At 43.0% G+C, this 18,822-nt stretch overlaps 1 protein-coding gene across 2 annotated transcripts in view; it reads right to left on the reverse strand.

Annotated features, from left to right (window-relative positions):
• Positions 1-18,822, reverse strand: part of LOC139366321 (polycomb group RING finger protein 3-like) — a 39,750-nt gene that overhangs the window by 19,782 nt on the left and 1,146 nt on the right. Inside the window, exons 1-4 of one of the 2 annotated variants that reach the window (XM_071103679.1) lie at positions 3,958-4,010; positions 3,659-3,762; positions 1,250-1,367; positions 648-744 (exon numbers count right to left, since the gene is read on the reverse strand). In XM_071103679.1, the coding sequence (XP_070959780.1) occupies positions 648-744; positions 1,250-1,367; positions 3,659-3,673 (230 nt within the window). In that variant the 5' untranslated portion in view covers positions 3,674-3,762; positions 3,958-4,010. Of the gene's footprint in view, positions 1-647; positions 745-1,249; positions 1,368-3,658; positions 3,763-3,957; positions 4,011-18,822 lie in introns of those variants that run through there. The other variant, XM_071103678.1, reaches the window with a different exon arrangement.

Genomic DNA, 18,822 nt, shown 5'->3' on the forward strand with positions numbered 1-18,822 from the left:
GGTTAAGAGCATGCCAAGAGTGTGCAAAGCTGTCATCAAGGCAAAGGGTGGCTACTTTGAAGAATCTCAAATGTAACATATATTTGGATTTGTTTCACACTTTTTTGGTTACTACATGATTCCATATGTGTTATTTCGTAGTTTTGGTGTCTTCACTATTATTCTACAAGGTCCAAACCTTTGACTGGTATTATATATATATATATATATATATACACACACACATATATATTAGCATAGTACAACTGTATCAGTTCATCATAAGCCCAAAAGTATTTGCATGAAATATGGTTAGATTGCTTGTGTTTTCATCCTCTCAGCACCAGTAGTAGTTGAAGTTGTTTTGATCTCTGCCTCTCACACCTAGTTTGAAGCTGTTCCATGATTTGTGTTTAAAATAAATAATGCACTGATGTATCTTTCACTTGTTTAAATGTTTGGCATTCATGAGCTTTTTATTTGAAACAAACAACTACTCCGAGATGGGCCTTTCCATTAAAATAGGGGCATATGCCTAATGACTAAATACATTGTTAATTGGACAGTGCTGCTGCCCCCTAGTGGTGGGTCTCTGTGCCGCACACTGATGAAGCCCAACACTGAGCGGGTAAGGGGAAAGTGGTTTAATGTCCAGGCTGCTCACTCACCCGATGTACTGCAGTGGATGGCTCTGGTGAATGACAATCCTGCACGTGGGACAGGTGTTGTTCTCCTCAAGGTACTTCACTAGACAGCTTCTGCAGACTGGAAGACACGCAGAGAGACACGCCCCTTCCATGATCAGCATTATGGGTGCCTTGTTCTCCTATCTTTTTAGGTTTTAAAAAAGTGAAGCTTTTTGGAGAGAGAGCTTTTTGGACAATGTGAGTCTCGTTGCTTCATGTCTGAGGGGGGTGTGTGAGAGAAAGTCATTTTCACCAGAGGATTACGATTAAAGCTATCTACTGTACACTCTTCATTGACATTTGGTAAATTAAGACTTTCCACGTGTGGTACAATGGCTCCCTCTAGGGCATGACTGACCTACTACATTACTTGAGTTGTCACTGACATTCACGCAAATACATCTCTATCATTACTACAACTACTTTGTGGGGAGGTTTGCTTGATTGTTGTGATAATTACACTTTATTGTGACAACGAAAATGTATATTCTTGTATGAAACCTTATACATGAAGCCCTCATAAAGATACAAGAGCAGTGTTACTATCTGAAGACTGTGTATGAGTTCCATCGGCAGGTACTCACAAGTGTGTAAGCACTCCGTGACAGTAGTGGCATCTATCAGGTACCCCTCACACAGGCGACAAGTGATGTGGGCGTTGATGTCCCACAACTTGATCTTCCTGGTTAGCGTCTCAGGGTTCTGGGGAGGAGAAGGACAAAAAAACATGCTGAGTCCAAACTCAAGTTGTTCTGTTTTGTTTATTTTGTACATTCTTTTTTTTTTTTTTGAATTTTACCCCTTTTTCTCCCAAATTTCGTAGTATCCAATTGTTGTAGTAGCTACTATCTTGTCTCATCGCTACAACTCCCGTACGGGCTCGGGAGAGACGAAGGTTGAAAGTCATGCGTCCTCCGATACACAACCAACCAAGCCGCTGCTTCTTTAACACAGCGCACATCCAACCCGGAAGCCAGCCGCACCAATGCGCCGGAGGAAACACCGTGCACCTGGCCACCTTGGCTAGCGTACACTGCGCCCAGCCCGCCACAGGAGTCGCTGGTGCGCGATGAGACAAGGACACCCCTACCGACCAAGCCCTCCCTAACCCGGGTGACGCTAGGCCAATTGTGCGTCGCCCCACGGACCTCCCGGTCGCGGCCGGTTACGACAGAGCCTGGGCGCGAACCCAGGACTCTGATGGCACAGCTGGCGCTGCAGTACACCCGGGAGGCCCCTATTTTGTACATTCTAAGGGTAACCTCCCAATTCAGTTTTGAAAAAATACTAAAAGATAAAGACCTGTCAACTGTCCAACTCATTTGTTTCAAGGTCATGCAGAGTACTGCTTTGTACACAGTGCCTTCAGAAAGTATTCATACCCCTTGACTTAATCCCCATTTTGTGGTGTTACAGACTGAATTGTGTGTTCACACCCATCTACACACAATACCCCATAATGACAAAGTGAAAACATGTTTTTAGAAAGCTTTGCAAATGTATTGAAAACTAAATACAGAAATATCTCATTCACATAAGTATTCACACCCCCGAGTCAATAACATCACCTTTGACAACGATTACAGCTGTGAGTCTTTCTGGGTAAGTCTCTAAGAGCTTTCCACACCAGGATTGTGCAACATTTGCACATTATTCTTTTTCCAATTCTTCAAGCTCTGTCGGAATGGTTGTTGATCATTGCCAGACAGGCATTTTCAAGTCTTGCCTTAGACTTTCATGACAATTTAAGTCAAAACTGGAACTAGGTCACTCAGGAACATCAATGTAGTATTCGTAAGCAACTCCAGTGTATATTTGGCCTTGTGTTTAAGGTTATTGTCCTGTTGAAAGGTGAATTTGTCTCCCAGTATCTGTTGGAAAGCAGACTTAACCAGGTTTTCCTCTAGGATTTTGCCTGATTAGCTCTATTCTGTTTTCGTTTAATACAAAAAAACATCCTAGTCCTTGCCGATGATAAGCAAACCCATAACATGATGCAGCCACCACCATGCTTTTGCACATCTGTCTTATTGCAAACAGGATGCATGTATTGTAATATTTCAATTCTATACAGGCTTCCAACTTTTCACTCTCATTTAGCTTAGCATTGTGGAGTAACAACTGAGGTTGGATCAACAACATTGTATTCTCCTATCACAGCCATTAAACTCTGTAACTATGTTAAGGTCAACATTGGCTCATGGTGAAATCCCTGAGCGGTTTCCTTCCTCTCCGGCAACTGAGTTAGAAAGTACGGCTGTATCTTTGTTGTAACTGGGTGTATTGATACACCATCCAAAGTGTAATTAATAACTTCACCATGCTCAAAGGGATATTCAATATATGCTTTTTACATTTTTACCCATCTACCAATAGGGGCCCTTCTTTGTGAGACACTGGAAATCCTCCTTGTCCTTTGTGGTTGAATGTGGGTTTGAAATTCAGTGCTCGACTGAGGGACCTTACAGACAATTGTATGAGTGGGGTACAGAGATGAGGTAGTCATTCAAAAATCATGTTAAACACTATTATTGCACACAGAGTGAGTCCATGTAGTATTAAGTGACTTGTTAAGCACATTTTAACTCCTGAACGTATTTAGACTTGCCATAACAAAGGAGTTGAATACTTATTGACTCAAGACATTTCAGCTTTTCATTTATTATTTATTTGTAAAAAATGTCTAAAAACACAATTGTACTTGGATATTATGGGCTATTGTTTGTAGGCCAGCGACAGAAAATCTCAATCTGTTTTAAATTCAGGCTGTAACAACAAAACGTGGAAAAGTCAAGGGGTGTGAACACTTACTCAAGGCACTGTCGAGAGAGAAAAACAGACAGACAGACAGACAGAGACAGGCAGGGAAACAAGCAGTCAGTCAGTCAGTCAGACAGACAGACAGACAGACAGACAGACAGACAGACAGACAGAGGCAGAATGAGGCCCGAGACATGAAACTCCAATTATGGAGGGTGATTGTCTTGGCTTACCCCTAATGCCGCCATGTGTTGACTGGGGATAATTTGGCAGCCACGTCTCTTCCTGCAGGCACGAGGTGGTGTTAGCTCCGCATCATGGATGCCCTTTCATGTGGCTAGGAGAGAACGCAGAAAGACAACAACACGGTTAGAATTCTTTGTGTTCTACAGCAGTGGTGGTTCCCCCAAAGTCCCTTGTACCATGGGATAAAACAGTCTTTCTAGCCCAGGGTCCTCCAACTCCTATCCTGGAGAACAGTGTTGGAATACCGATATGTTACCACTGGACAGGAACAAAAGCCTGTACTCACCCAGCAGCTCTCCAGGACAGGAGTTAGAGAGGCTCATTCTAGCCTTATCCCAATCAAGAACTAAACTGAGACCAGACAAATATTGGAGCACATAATTTATCTGCCTGATATCAGGCTTATCTTGAACTGCAACCACTTAAGAGTTGGCTGTGACCCGCCATCTTTGGGACACTGCTCTACAGACCTGAAATGAACCTGGGAAAGTGCTCAGACTATTGAAACAACATTTACACAATGAGACCGTTGTATGGAGTGGAGACGTCCCTGAATTCATTTAACAAAATAAGAACCATATTTAAAGTAACTTCAGATCCAGTAAAGCCTAAAAATAAACATTGGACCTAATATTTCCAGGAGAAAAAGTGGTGTCCCCACATGACACGAGGACTGACGTATTGCAGTACTTAGTCACTCTATTCCCCATTCTGAGCCAGAACGCTGAGCCAGAACGCTTTGAGTAGTGAGCTCCAAAAACCTCTTTGACTTGGCATGAGATGGACTCCCACCGCTTTTTCTAGCCTATTGATCTTAAATGTGAATTCTCTTTTACTCGGTCTGGGACAATACAAGTCTGCCTGTGTGCTTTTGTCTGCTCACCAGACCATGGCATTAGTCCACTTACTCCATTGAGGTGAGTGAAAGAAGGCTGCTGAGCATCTATTAGGGGTTCTCTATCACCTGGACTGCGCACCAAACCATGTAACACAGTTGCTGTAACAGTTGCCAGACTGTCAGGGTTGAACAAGTGCATTCAGTTGCAGAGCACTTGCAAGTGCGTTGACAGGACGTGTTTACCTCTTTCCGTATCAAAATGACCCAGGACGTGTTTACCTCCTGCCGTATCAAAATGACCCAGGGCGTGTTTACCTCCTGCCGTATCAAAATGACCCAGGACGTGTTTACCTCCTGCCGTATCAAAATGACCCAAGGCATGTTAACCTCCTGCCGTATCAAAATGACCCAGGGCGTGTTAACCTCCTGCCGTATCAAAATGACCCAGGACATGTTTACCTCCTGCCGTATCAAAATGACCCAGGGCGTGTTTACCTCCTGCCGTATCAAAATGACCCAGGACGTGTTTACCTCCTGCCGTATCAAAATGACCCAGGGCGTGTTTACCTCTTTCCGTATCAAAATGACCCAGGACGTGTTTACCTCTTTCCGTATAAAAATGACCCAGGACGTGTTTACCTCCTGCCGTATCAAAATGACCCAGGGCGTGTTAACCTCCTGCCGTATCAAAATGACCCGGTACATGTTTACCTCCTGCCCTATCAAAATGACCCAGGGCGTGTTTACCTCCTGCCGTATCAAAATGACCCAGGACTTGTTTACCTCCTGCCGTATCAAAATGACCCAGGGCGTGTTTACCTCCTGCCGTATCAAAATGACCCAGGACGTGTTTACCTCCTGCCGTATCAAAATGACCCAGGGCGTGTTTACCTCTTTACGTATCAAAATGACCCAGGACGTGTTTACCTCTTTCCGTATCAAAATGACCCAGGACGTGTTTACCTCCTGCCGTATGAAAATGAGCCAGGACGTGTTTACCTCCTGCCGTATCAAAATGACCCAGGACGTGTTTACCTCTTTCCGTATCAAAATGACCCAGGACGTGTTTACCTCCTGCCGTATCAAAATGACCCAGGGCGTGTTTACCTCCTGCCGTATCAAAATGACCCAGGACTTGTTTACCTCCTGCCGTATCAAAATGACCCAGGACGTGTTTACCTCCTGCTGTATCAAAATGACCCAGGACGTGTTTACCTCCTGCCGTATGAAAATGAGCCAGGACGTGTTTACCTCCTGCCGTATCAAAATGACCCAGGACGTGTTTACCTCTTTCCGTATCAAAATGACCCAGGACGTGTTTACCTCCTGCCGTATCAAAATGACCCAGGGCGTGTTTACCTCCTGCCGTATCAAAATGACCCAGGACTTGTTTACCTCCAGTCGTATCAAAATGACCCAGGACGTGTTTACCTCCTGCCGTATCAAAATGACCCAGCACATGTTTACCTCCTGCCGTATCAAAATGACCCAGGGCGTGTTTACCTCCTGCCGTATCAAAATGACCCAGGACGTGTTTACCTCCTGCCGTATCAAAATGACCCAGTGCTGTAACCCTGTGTTTTGTTTACTACTGGGTTGTATTTACTACTTGCTTTCAATGACATTTTTCTCAAGACCTGTTCGACTCCGGACCAAGCCTCTTACAGAGACAACTGAACGAGAGTGCTTCATCAATGAATGTAGGGCAATTCCAAGTTGATAAGACGATAAGGGCAATTCCACGGTTCCCGGAATTACGCTTTGACTCAGATTTTTCATTTTAAAATGTACGCCAAACAAAAAACATTGATTTCAAAGTTTAACAAACCATACAATTCTATGCACAAGGACTTTCACAAAAACACACATTTACTGGAAGAACTGCAAATGCAAAGTTTGGTAACAGAATTAGTGTAAAATCTCCCTAAGTGTTTTATGTGACCGAGTTTTCCAGAAACTCTGTTAAATATCTTCTCCCAATTAAGATTCAAAAACATCTGCTGAAAGAAAGACACCTTGAGTTTGCAAAAAAAATATTTTGGTTATTGATCTACAGTAGGTGAAGTGGATTTACACCCGGTAACGGTATTACATCATGGGTCCCTGATCTGTACTGTACACAAATGCATAATTCTGGATATGAATGTCATTCTCTTCATGGTGATGTATAGGTAAACGAACGTAGTAATATGGAATATCCTTATTTAGCATATTTAGGTATTATTCTAAACACTGGCATTTATTGTAATGGACTCCGCTCCCAAAAAAGACCACATTTGAAACAATCTGAACCAATCATAGGCGTCTATGTTTCACAAGTTTGGACATCAGTGTAGAGCACAGTAAAGCACTGAACAACACAGCACAGTAGAGTTCAGTACATTATACTGTACTCTGCTCTAGTGTGCTCTACTGTACTGAAGTATACTGTACAGTACTATAATGTACTCTACTTTCCTTTACTGTACTGTTCTCTATTGTGATCTACTGTAAGTGTAGTGTCCTGTACTGTCCAAACTTGTGAAACATCGACGTCTATGATTGGTTCGGCCTGGGCACACTGACCAAATTTCAACTACTTTTCAACATCCACGGATGTCCATTGTCAGTCGGTGCTCAGTGGGTACGGCTGCTGGTTACAGTAAATGGAAAGAGGGTAGGTGGTATGTGTCAGGAAGAGCAGGGAGAGGTGGCATTAACTGGAGAGAGAGAGAGAGAGAGAGAGAGAGAGAGAGAGAGAGAGAGAGAGAGAGAGAGAGAGAGAAGTTGTCCAGACTGTTTTCATAGTCTTGCTTTGACCACCAGATAACAGAAAGACAAAGAAAACAGTTATGAGCTGAACATAACAGTATGGCAGTGGAAGGGAGGCCAGTAGCAGGTGACCCAACTGTGGTTTGTGACTACTATGATTGTAGCAAATTTCTTTGCAGTAATTCGATTCCAGATTTTTCTGTAATTCATTAACAAACTTGATATCTTTAAAAACACAAACTAATTGGTAGGTCTACCTTTACTTGTAACATAATTACAAGGCAACAATTCTTGAAATTACAGAATGTAAACAATTTCTCTTTCTTGTTGATATTATTTGACATAGGGTCTTTATTGTCTTTTGATGTATTTCTGATACATTCCCTTTTTGACGGCATCACTTTTGATTTAAACAAATCTTTTCATACATGTTTGCCCATGGAAGAAGTGGTCAGAAAGGGACTTGTTGGACCTGAATGCCAAAACTTTCAGGAGATAAAGGTGCTCAAGTTGACCCATTTTGCATACCCCACCCTACCATGAGACATCCATGTCTTCATCACTGGGAAAGATCAACGGTTGAGTTTGATATCATTTAGTGTGTGGTCAAACAATTATATTATTTCTTGAATATTTTTTACATTTTTTTATCAAAATTGACAGTTTTACATCTTTAACGACAATTATCTAAAAACACGTCAACTCTGTTTTTTTATTGCTTAGACCCTATTTCACATCATTTGAGGTTTTTGTGTTGTGCCAACCATGAGTTTAGAGACAACATGTTCTTGAATACAGGTGGGTGTCATTTCAATCATAGAAATGTAATGAATAGAATGGACCTTTCCCTTCAGACCACTGACCTTCTAATTACTACCACAAAGATGACCGCCGGTCCACCCACCATCGAATGTCAACATAAATGGTCATGTCTGCAGTGATGTAAAGTACTGAAGTAAAAATACTTGAAAGTACTACTTAAGTAGTTTTTGGGAGTATCTGTACTTGACTATTTATATTTTTGACTACTTTTACTTTACTTAACTACATTCCTAAAGAGAATTAAGTACTTTTTACTCCATACATTTTCCCTGACGCATCACTACATTCTTTAAAAAAATGATGTACTTTTTACTCCATACATTTTCCCTGACACCAATAAGTACTCATTATATTTTGAATGCTTAGCAGGACAATAAAATTGTCTAATTCACACACTTATCAAAAGAACATCCCTGGTCATCCCTACCGTTTTTAGATAATTGATGTTAAAAGGTAAAAAAAGTATGGATTGTTTTTTATTTTATTTTAAATCCCAGAAATAGTTTACAGCGCTGTTTGTCACCTTTCAAATGATACCAGTCTCAACCGTCTCATATCTCAATCTCTTCCAGTGATGAAGACATGGATGTCTCATGGTAGGGTGGGGTTTGCAAAACTTTGAGCACCTCTATCTCGGGAATGTTTTGTTCTTTCGGGTCCAAAAAGTCACTTTCTGACCACTTCTACAATGGGCAAATATGTATGGAAGGTTTCATTAAAATCAAATGGGGTGCAGTCAAAAGGTTTTGGAATTCTAATGGATTTACCCTAGAGAGAGTTCATTTCAGGGTACAAGAGCTTGAAGAGTTCAATCAAAGTGCCCTGACTTGACCCTGAGGAGAGCCGACAGGGTGGATAATGTGTCATATCTAAGTTAATAGGAACCTCATAAAGCCTTGCCTGGTGCAGACCATGCTCATTCGGAATGACACACACACACACACACATACAATACTAGAGATGTATTTCTCAGAAATAAATAAAGGCTAAGCCTGTAGGTCTACACAAACACACGCGCACACACATCCAGTCATTGATGGGTTGTGTGTCAATGCTGCTGATGGCATACACACAGAAACAGACACACACACACTTTGGCATCACAAAGAGCCCCTGTTGGCAGCCTGTGGGCAGTGGAGTGTTTGGGTCCAGTGTAGACTGGGTGCCAGCCTGAGAGTCGGACACTGAGGCCTGTTTCAACAGAGAGAGCCAGGATGCATTGGATTCACTTCAAAAACACACACACCACACACGTGCATTCGCGCGCGTACACACACACACACACACACACACACACACACACACACACACACACACACACACACACACACACACACACACATACACATACACACACACACACACACACACACACACACACACACACACACACATACACACACACACACACACACACACTGTTTATTCTACCCTTCTAAATACTCTGAAGGTCTTGACTGACGAGTGAATGAGAGTTGGTGGCAGTAGGGACAGACAGAAAATACAAGTGATCAAAAGTGAAGCAAGCTGCACTAACGTGATGGGATGCCAGAAGGCCTTCTTTTATGTAGTACATTTAGGCCCTAGCTGATTCCCTGGTCCGTTTATGTACGGGGTAAGGCAATGGACAGTGATTGCTGTAATTTGACAAAATGGAACCCATCTCGGGTAGAGCATAGAACACAGACATAATCAAGGAGATACACAGACATTATCAAGGAGACGAAACCCTATCATCATCCTCATGATGATGGTGCCGACAGAGATGGTCGCCTCACTTCGCGTTCTTAGGAAACTATGCAGTATTTTGTATTTTTATTTAATATTTCTTACACTGTTACCCCAGAAAATCTTAAGGCTTATTACATACAGCCGGGAGGAACTATTGGATATAAGAGCAACGTCAACTTACCAACATTACGACCCGGAATACGAATTTCCCGAAGCGGATCCTCTGTTTGGACCACCACCCAGGACAATGGATCGGATCCCAGTAGGCAACCCAAAACAACGGCGCCGCAGAAGGGGCAGACGGAGCGGTCTTCTGGTCAGGCTCCGTAGACGGGCACACCGCCCACGAGTATACTAGGTAGACAAAATTCGAGCAAGGGTTGCCTTCCAGAGAGACATCAGAGAATGTAATATTCTGTGTTTCACAGAAACATGGCTCACTCTGGATACATTATCAGAGTCGGTACAACCACCCGGTTTCTTCACGCATCGCGCCGACAGAAACAAACATCTCTCTGGTAAGAAGTGCGTGGGTGTATTGTATGCCTTATGATTAACGAGTCGTGGTGTGATCATAACAACATACAGGAACTAAAGTCCTTTTGTTCACCTGACCTAGAATTCCTTACAATCAAACACCGACCGCATTATCCACCAAGAGAATTCTCTTCGATTATAATCACAGCCGTGTATATCCCCCCCCCAAGCAGACACCTTGACGGCCCTAAAATAACTTCATTGGACTCTGGAATTTTAACAAGGTTAATCTGAAAACAAGGCTCCCTAAATTTTATCAGCATATCGAATGCTCGACCCGGGCTGTCAAAATTCTGGATCATTGCTACTCTAACTTCCGTGACACATACAAAGCCCCCCCTCGCCCTCCTTTCGGCAAATCTGACCACGACTCCATTTTGTTGCTCCCAGCCTATAGACAGAAACTAAAACAGGAAACGCCCATGCTCAGGTCTTTTCAACGCTGGTCCGACCAATCTGATTCCACGCTTCAAGATTGAAGCAATCACGTGGAATGGGATATGTTCCAGATAGCCTCAGACAACAAAATTGATGTATACGCTGATTCGGTGAGCGAGTTTATTAGCAAGTGCATCGGTGATGTTGTACCCACAGTGACTATTAAAACCTTCCACACCCAGAAACCGTGGATTGATGGGAGCATTCGTGCAAAACTGAAAGCACAAACCACTGCTTTTAATCATGGCAAGAATACCGGAAACATGACCGAATACAAACAGAGTAGCTATTTCCTCAGCAAGGCAATCAAACAAGCTAAGCATCCGTATGGAGACAAAGTACAGTTGCAATTCAACGACTCAGACACGAGGCGTATGTGGCTGGGTCTACTGTCAATCACGGATTACAAAAAGAAAACCAGACCCGTCGCGGACACAGATGTCTTGCTCCCAGACAAACTAAACAACTTCATAGCTCACTTTGAGGAAAATACAGTGCCATTGACGCGGCCCGCTACCAAAACATGTGCTCTCCTTCACCGCAGCTAACGTGTTAACCCTCGCAAGGCTGCAGGCCCAGGCGGCATCCCCAGCCGCGTCCTCAGAGCATGTGCAGACCAGCTGGCTGGTGTGTTTACGGACATATTCAATCAATCCCTATCCCAGTCTGCTATTCCCACATGCTTCAAGAGGGACACCATTGTTCCTGTTCCCAAGAAAGCTAAGGTAACTGAGCTAAACGATTATCGCCCTGTAGCACTCACTTCCGTCATCATGAAGTGCTTTGAGAGACTAGTCAATCATCTACCTGACACCCTAGAACCACTCCAATTTGCTTACCGCCCCAATAGGTACACAGACGACGCAATCACAATCACACTGCACACTGCCCTAACCCATCTGGATAAAAGGAATAACTATGTAAGAATGCTGTTCATCGATTACAGCTCAGTATTCAACACCATAGTACCCTCCAAACTTGTCATTAAGCTCGAGTCCCTGGGTCTCGACCCCGCCCTGTGCAACTGGGTCCTGGACTTTCTGACGGGCCGCCCCCAGGTGGGGAGGGTAGGAAACAACATCTCCACCCCGATGATCCTCAACAATGGGGCCCACAAGGGTGCGTTCTCAGCCCTCTCCTGTACTCCCTGTTCACCCATGACTGCGTGGCCATGCACGCCTCCAACTTAATCATCAAGTTTTCAGACGACACTACAGTGGTAGGCTTGATTACCAACAACGGCGACGAGACGGCTACAAGGGAGGAGGTGAGGGCCCTCGGAGTGTGGTGTCAGGAAAATAACCTCACACTCAACATCAACAAAACAAAGGAGATGATCGTGGACTTCAGGAAATAGCAGAGGGAGCACCCCCTATCCACATCAACGGGACAGTAGTGGAGAAGATGTAAAGTTAAGTTCCTCGACATATCACGGACAAACTGAAATGGTCCCCCCACACAGACAGCGTGGTGAAGAGCGCCTCTGCAACACCGCCTCTTCAACCTCAGGAGGCTGAAGAAATTCGGATTGTCACCAAAAACACTCACAAACTTTTACAGATGCACAATCGAGAGCATCCAGTTGGGCTGTATCACCGCCTGGTATGGAAACTGCACCGCCCACAACCATAAGGCTCTCCAGAGGGAAGTGAGGTCGGCACAACGCATCACCGGGGGCAAACTACCTGCCCTCCAGGACACCTACACCACCAATGTCACAGGAAGGCTAAAGAGATCATCAAGGACAACAACCACCCGAGCCACTGCCTGTTCACCCCACTATCATCCGAAAGGCGAGATCAGTACAGGTGCATCAAAGCTGGGACCGAGAGACTGAAAAACAGCTTCTATTTCAAGGCCATCAGACTGTTAAACAGCCATCACTAACATTGAGTGGCTGCTGCCAACATACTGACTCAAATCTCTACCCACTTTAATAATTAAAAATTGGATGTAATAAATGTATCACTAGTCACTTTAAACAATGCCACTTTATATCATGTTTACGTACCCTACATTACTCATCTCATATGTATATACTGTACTCTATACCATCTGCTGCATCTTGCCTATGCTGTTCGGCCATAGCTCATTCATATATTTATATGTACATATTCTTATTCCTTATTTTACACTTGTGTGTATAAGGTAGTTGTTGTGAAATTGTTAGATTACTTGTTAGATATTACTGCACGGTCAGAACTAGAAGCACAAGCATTTCGCTACACTCGCACTAACATCTGCTAACCATGTGTATGTGACCAATAACATTTGATTTTGATTTGATCAGACTACTGCAGCAGGAGTGATACAGGGGGAGGGGATAAGGAACAAACAAGCCATGTTGTTTTCTTTCATTAACTCAGTAGCACAGGCCATCAGCTAAAAACTATATTTAAGAGAACTTTGGGGGCCTCCCGAGTGGCGAAGAGGTCTAAGGCATTGCAGTGCTAGAGGCATCACTACAGACCTGGGTTGGATCCCAGGCTGTATCACAACCGGCCTTGATTGGGAATCCTATAGGTGTTTCCTCCGACACATTGGTGCGGCTGGCTTCCGGGTTAAGCGGACGAGTGTTAAGTAGCGCGGTTTGGCGAGTCATGTTTCAGAGGAAGCCTGACTCGACCTTCGCCTCCCGAGACCATAGGGGAGTTGCAGCGATGAGACAAGGTCGAAATTGGGGAGAAAAAGGGGGTAAAATACAACAACAAATAATATATATATATATATACACCTGAAGTATATATATATATATATATATATATATATATATATATATATATATATACATAAATACACAATGCCTTGTCTTGGTTTCATCAGACCAGAGAATCCTGTTACTCATGGTCAAAGAATCTTTAGTTGCCTTTCGGAAAACTCCAAACGGGCTGTCATGTGCCTTTTACTGAGGAGTTGCTTCCGTCTGGCTACTCTACCATATAGGCCTGATTGGGGGAGTTCTGCAGAGATGGTTGTCCTTCTGGAAGGTTCTCCCATCTCCACAGAGGAACTCTAGAGCTCTGTCAGAGTGACCATCGGGTTCTTGGTCACCTCCCTGACCAGGGCCCTTCTCCCCCGATTGCTCAGTTTGGCCGGACAGACAGCTCTAGGAAGAGACTTGGTGGTTTCAAACTTCTTCCATTTAAGAATGATGGAGACCACTGTGTTCTTGGGAACCTTCAATGCTGCAAAAATGTTTTGGTACCCTTCCCCAGATCTGTGCCTCAACACAATCCTGTCTTGGAGCTCTACGAGCAATTCCTTCAACCTCATGGCTTGGTTTTTGCTCTGACATGCACTGTCAGCTGTGGTACCTTATATAGACAGGTGTGTACCTTTCCAAATCAAATCCAAACAATTGCATTTTCCACGGGTGGACTCTGATGAAGTTGTGGAAACATCTCAAGGATGATCAATGGACCTCAATTTCGAGTCTCATAGCAAAGGGTCTGAACTTTGGTAAATAAGTATCTGTTTTTATCTAATCAATTCTAGAATAAGGCTGTAATGTAACAAAATGTGGAAAAACTCTGAATACTTTCTGAAAGCACTGTATATAAATATATAAAAATAAGAGAACTTTGATCTAGTGGTTGGGTCTGCCTTGAATCAAATTGCTAGATAGCCAGGGCCCTCTTCTGGGGTACTAGGGCAGGATTCCCCAACTGACGGGCCACGGGGGTTTTATACGTTTTTTGGGGGTTCTAATTTTCATTTTTGGACATGAAAGACTGTAAAAACACCAGGAATACAGCTGCAAGTATTCCGACGCATAACGGAGAGACACGTGATTGTATATAAATGTAAGCTGGGTTTTAAATTATTATGTTTTAGTTCCATATTATAGCTGTTTGGGCTTCTTGTGGTCAATTTGCCCTCCGCTTAAGAAAAAGAACATCGGCCTACAGCTGAATCTAGTTGATGATCCCTGCACTAGGCAATTTTTGTTTAAATGTGTCTTGTAGAGGATGTCGAAGTTGTCAGTATAGTAGAATTCATGCCTAGGCCTACATTTTCAGTCTATAACACAGCTCTCTGTTTTCACTTTTGCGGTAACGAGAAAACAATGTCAACCTTCGAGTTTTTACCTGAAGTAAAGTTTGTATTTTTAAACTAAAACATATGCTGTGGAATCTGCATGTTGAAAACATGTGTATGAATGCCCTAGATTCCACGACACAGTGCATGGCAAAGGGGACGGGGACGGGGGTATATTGCCACATATGAAGTGTATCCTAAACCAATTGTTACTTCAAAGATTGTCTGGCATGACACAAACTAAACCATGGCTAGTGTTCCAGATAAGGCTCTATGTTCAGATACACTTGACGAGGCCAGCTGGTGTTATTTAAGCTAATAGAAGGCTATGGCCCTTCAACATTAATGTATCCTAAATAAATAATTTTCTTGAAACACATGAATGATGTGTGATTGTTCATCAGTTAATTTCAAGGTGTGTTTGTTGTGTCTTTTGAACTGGTATGGGCTTGGTTGTAGGTGGACAGTGCATCAACAATCTCCAATTTGGAGATGCAGCCAAAAATAATTTGATAAAGACAACTTTCACTCGCTTTAAAAAATAAGTCATTTTTGTGACTTCTAGTATAAAACAGTTGTGTTTCGGGCTGCCATGGCCTTCGTTTTAATTAGTAAAGTACATGCCAGGCATGATCCCGCTGAATTCCATCTGTCAGAGTGTCAGTCGGCCTCCTTAGGTCCAAGTGCCCTCTCTACTGACCCACAGGGGAATGACACCACTGACCCACGAGTAAAATAATAACTTGCTATAGAGTCTGGTACCTGAGAGGTCGCTTTAGGTCACTTCACCCTAAATGGGTGCAGCAGTGCAAGTGTGATGACACAGGGTGCTTGACTGTGGATAAAGAGTTTGAAGCTATGAGAACAATGAGAGAGTAGAAAGCAGCCATTTGAAGGTTCTATATAATCCTTCTCGAGAGAAGGGAACAAAGAAATGCGTTGTATGTAAACACTGTAATGATTTTGTGCAGTCCTCTTGCCATTGTTAAAAAAAACAGAGCTATGTTAAACATCAGACTTCAACACCTCCACAAAAAGGCTGTTGTAAACTAACACATCTTAAAACGGAACCTTCAATACAGACATTACACCATTAGAAATTGGAACCGGCACTATATAAGCAAGTCACAACCTATTCGGTTCATGAACACAGCCGAAACATCCAATTTGAACAATTTAGCCCGTCTGAAAGCTAACACACAGTTGAATCGTCATTGAGTCTGAATTTGGTAGACTAGCCGTTGCCCCACACGTTTGTCACAGATGTTTCTCAAATAAATCGTATTTGTTACTGAAATTAAGGGAGAACTTTACATTGCAACACAGACTAAAGTGGGAATAACATGGCAATAGTGTGGTAACAAGTTAAAGTGACACACTGAACATGTATTCCTCTCAGACGTCCAGAAGACCATAGGACGTAAGGTCTAGTGTTTGATTTGGGATTGGGTTACTTGAATTGCTTCACACAGCCTTCACATTACCAATCTCAAATTGGCTGAATTGACAAGTGTATCTGGATTCAGTCCAGTGCCCATCAGTAAGCTAGAATTCAGAGATGTAGCTAAATGCATGAATGATAGTGTTTCCCCAAGCCTTGGAATATGGCCTAACAGGCTATAGGTCCATCTGTCAAACTTAGTAAGTAACAGCCAGTGGATATAAAATCAGTAGTTGTCCCTTTGCCATGAGGTTGAAGGAATTGTCCATAGAGCTCCAAGACAGGATTGTGTCGAGGCATAGATTTGGGGAAGGGTACCAAAACATTTCTGCAGCATTGAAGGTCCCCAAGAACACAGTGGCCATCATTCTTAAATGGAAGAAGTTTGGAAGCACCTAGACTCTTCCTAGAGCTGGCCGCCAGAACAAACTGAGCAGTCGGGGAGAAGGGCCTTGGTTAGGGAGGTGACCAAGAACCCAATGGTCACTCTGACAGAGCTCCAGAGTTTCTCTGTGGAGGTGGGAGAACCTTCCAGAAGGACAACCATCTCCACACCACTCCACCAATCAGGCCTGTTTGGTAGAGTGGCCAGACGGAAGCCACTCCTCAGTAAAAGGCACATGACAGCCCTCTTGGAGTTTTCCAAAAGGCACCTAAAGACTCTCAGACCATGAGAAACAAGATTCCCTGGTCTGATGAAACCAAGATTGAACTCTTTGGCCTGGCATCTTCCCTACAGTGAAGCATGTTGGTGGCAGCATCATGTAGTGGGGATGTTTTTCAGCAGCAGGGACTGGGAAACTAGTCAGGATTGAGGCAAAGATGAAGAAATCATGAGAAACTGAGAAATCCTTGATGAAAACCTGCTCCAGAGCACTCAGGACTTCAGACTGGGGAGAAGGTTCACCTTCCAACAGAACAACGATCCTAAGCACACAGCCAAGACAATGTAGGAGTGGCTTCGTGACAAGTCTCTGAATGTCCTTGAGTGGCCCAGCCAGAGCCCAGACTTGAACCAGATCTAACATCTCTGAAGAGAACTGAAAATAGCTGTGCAGCAACGCTCCCCATCCAACTTGACAGAGCTTGAGAGGATCTGCAGAGAAGAATTTAAGAAACTCCACAAATACAGGTGTGCCAAGCTTGTAGCATCATATCCAAGAAGAATCAAGTCTGTAATCGCTGTCAAAGGTGCTTCAACAAAGTACTGAGTAAAGGGTCTGAATGCTGATATTTCAATTTTTCCCCCCAATAAATTAGCTAAATATATTTTTTTGCTGTTTTTGCTTTGTCATTATGGGGTATTGTGTGTAGATTGATGAGCAAAAAAACTACTAAACCAGTTTTAGAATAAGGCTGTAATTTAACTAAATGTGGAAAAGGTCAAGGTGTCTGAATACTTTCCAAAGGCACTGTATGTCAAACCACGTGTGTGTGTCAAACCACTGAATTTACTTACATAACCTGTTGTGTGAACCAGTTTTCGATATGTCTCTAAGGCTTTGACAATACTAGTATTGCAATATTTTTTCCATTGCAAAAATGAAAACACAAAGCAGACCTAACTCTTCAGTCCTTTAAAAACCTGCTGGATGTAAAATATTGTGTGCTTTAACTTGGAAAATAAATAAATGTGACTCTGGATGAAAGCACAATGATGTTTGTTTCAAACATTAGGGCTGTTTTCATAAAGAAGTTAAATCTGCTTTGTGTTTTGTTTCCTTGCTACGATACTAACAAGTATCGCAATACTGGTATCGTCCCGGCCCTAATGTTGACATACAACAGCAACAGTCAGGGAAGTAAACTGTTACAGTTAGGACCTACTTCCCTCTACGGGTGTAATCCTAATCCCCTCTACGGGTGTAATCCTAATCCCCTCACGAGTGTAGAAAAAGTGACAGGCCAACACAGGTCTGGTTTTATTCACAAAATGAATAGGCCTTGTCATTCACCAGGTCTATAACAACAATGTGTGTTACCATTTTCTTGTGTCTGTATATGCTGACATAATTTCAAGAAGGGGTGTAGTGAGATATGGTTCAAGGGGGTGATGTCTGGTTTATGGTTCATCTGTTGTTTTGCTCTGCTGGTCAATGATTGGGATTCTCAGTAACAACAGTCAACACACCTTGACAAAGAATTTGGTATGGAATAGAACTTTATGGAACGGACCTTAATCCCAAAATGTTGGTGGATTCCCCAAATTATTTGGAATTTGGCATTTCCGTAAAATGTATTTAGGTGGTAGACCCTTGTATAATTACCAAAACCCCTCAACCTCATTACAATGTAATAACTACAATGTAACAATGAGGTTGATGTCATAGTAGGCTAATTACAGTGTTACCACAGGTATAAGAGCAACTTTACACATGGGCTATTCTATACACTGCTGGACATACTAGCCATAACATCATGGACAGAGAGAACAACACGAAGCTGTAGCCTAATGGCCAGTATTTACACCACCGTGGAGGGGAAATCAACACCTTCATGTGGAATTGTTGTATGGTTACTGTGTTTCTTTGTAAAGTGTGAGTCGATTTGTTAGA

This window comes from Oncorhynchus clarkii, chromosome 14 (assembly GCF_045791955.1).
Source record: "Oncorhynchus clarkii lewisi isolate Uvic-CL-2024 chromosome 14, UVic_Ocla_1.0, whole genome shotgun sequence".
Classification (NCBI taxonomy): domain Eukaryota; kingdom Metazoa; phylum Chordata; class Actinopteri; order Salmoniformes; family Salmonidae; genus Oncorhynchus; species Oncorhynchus clarkii.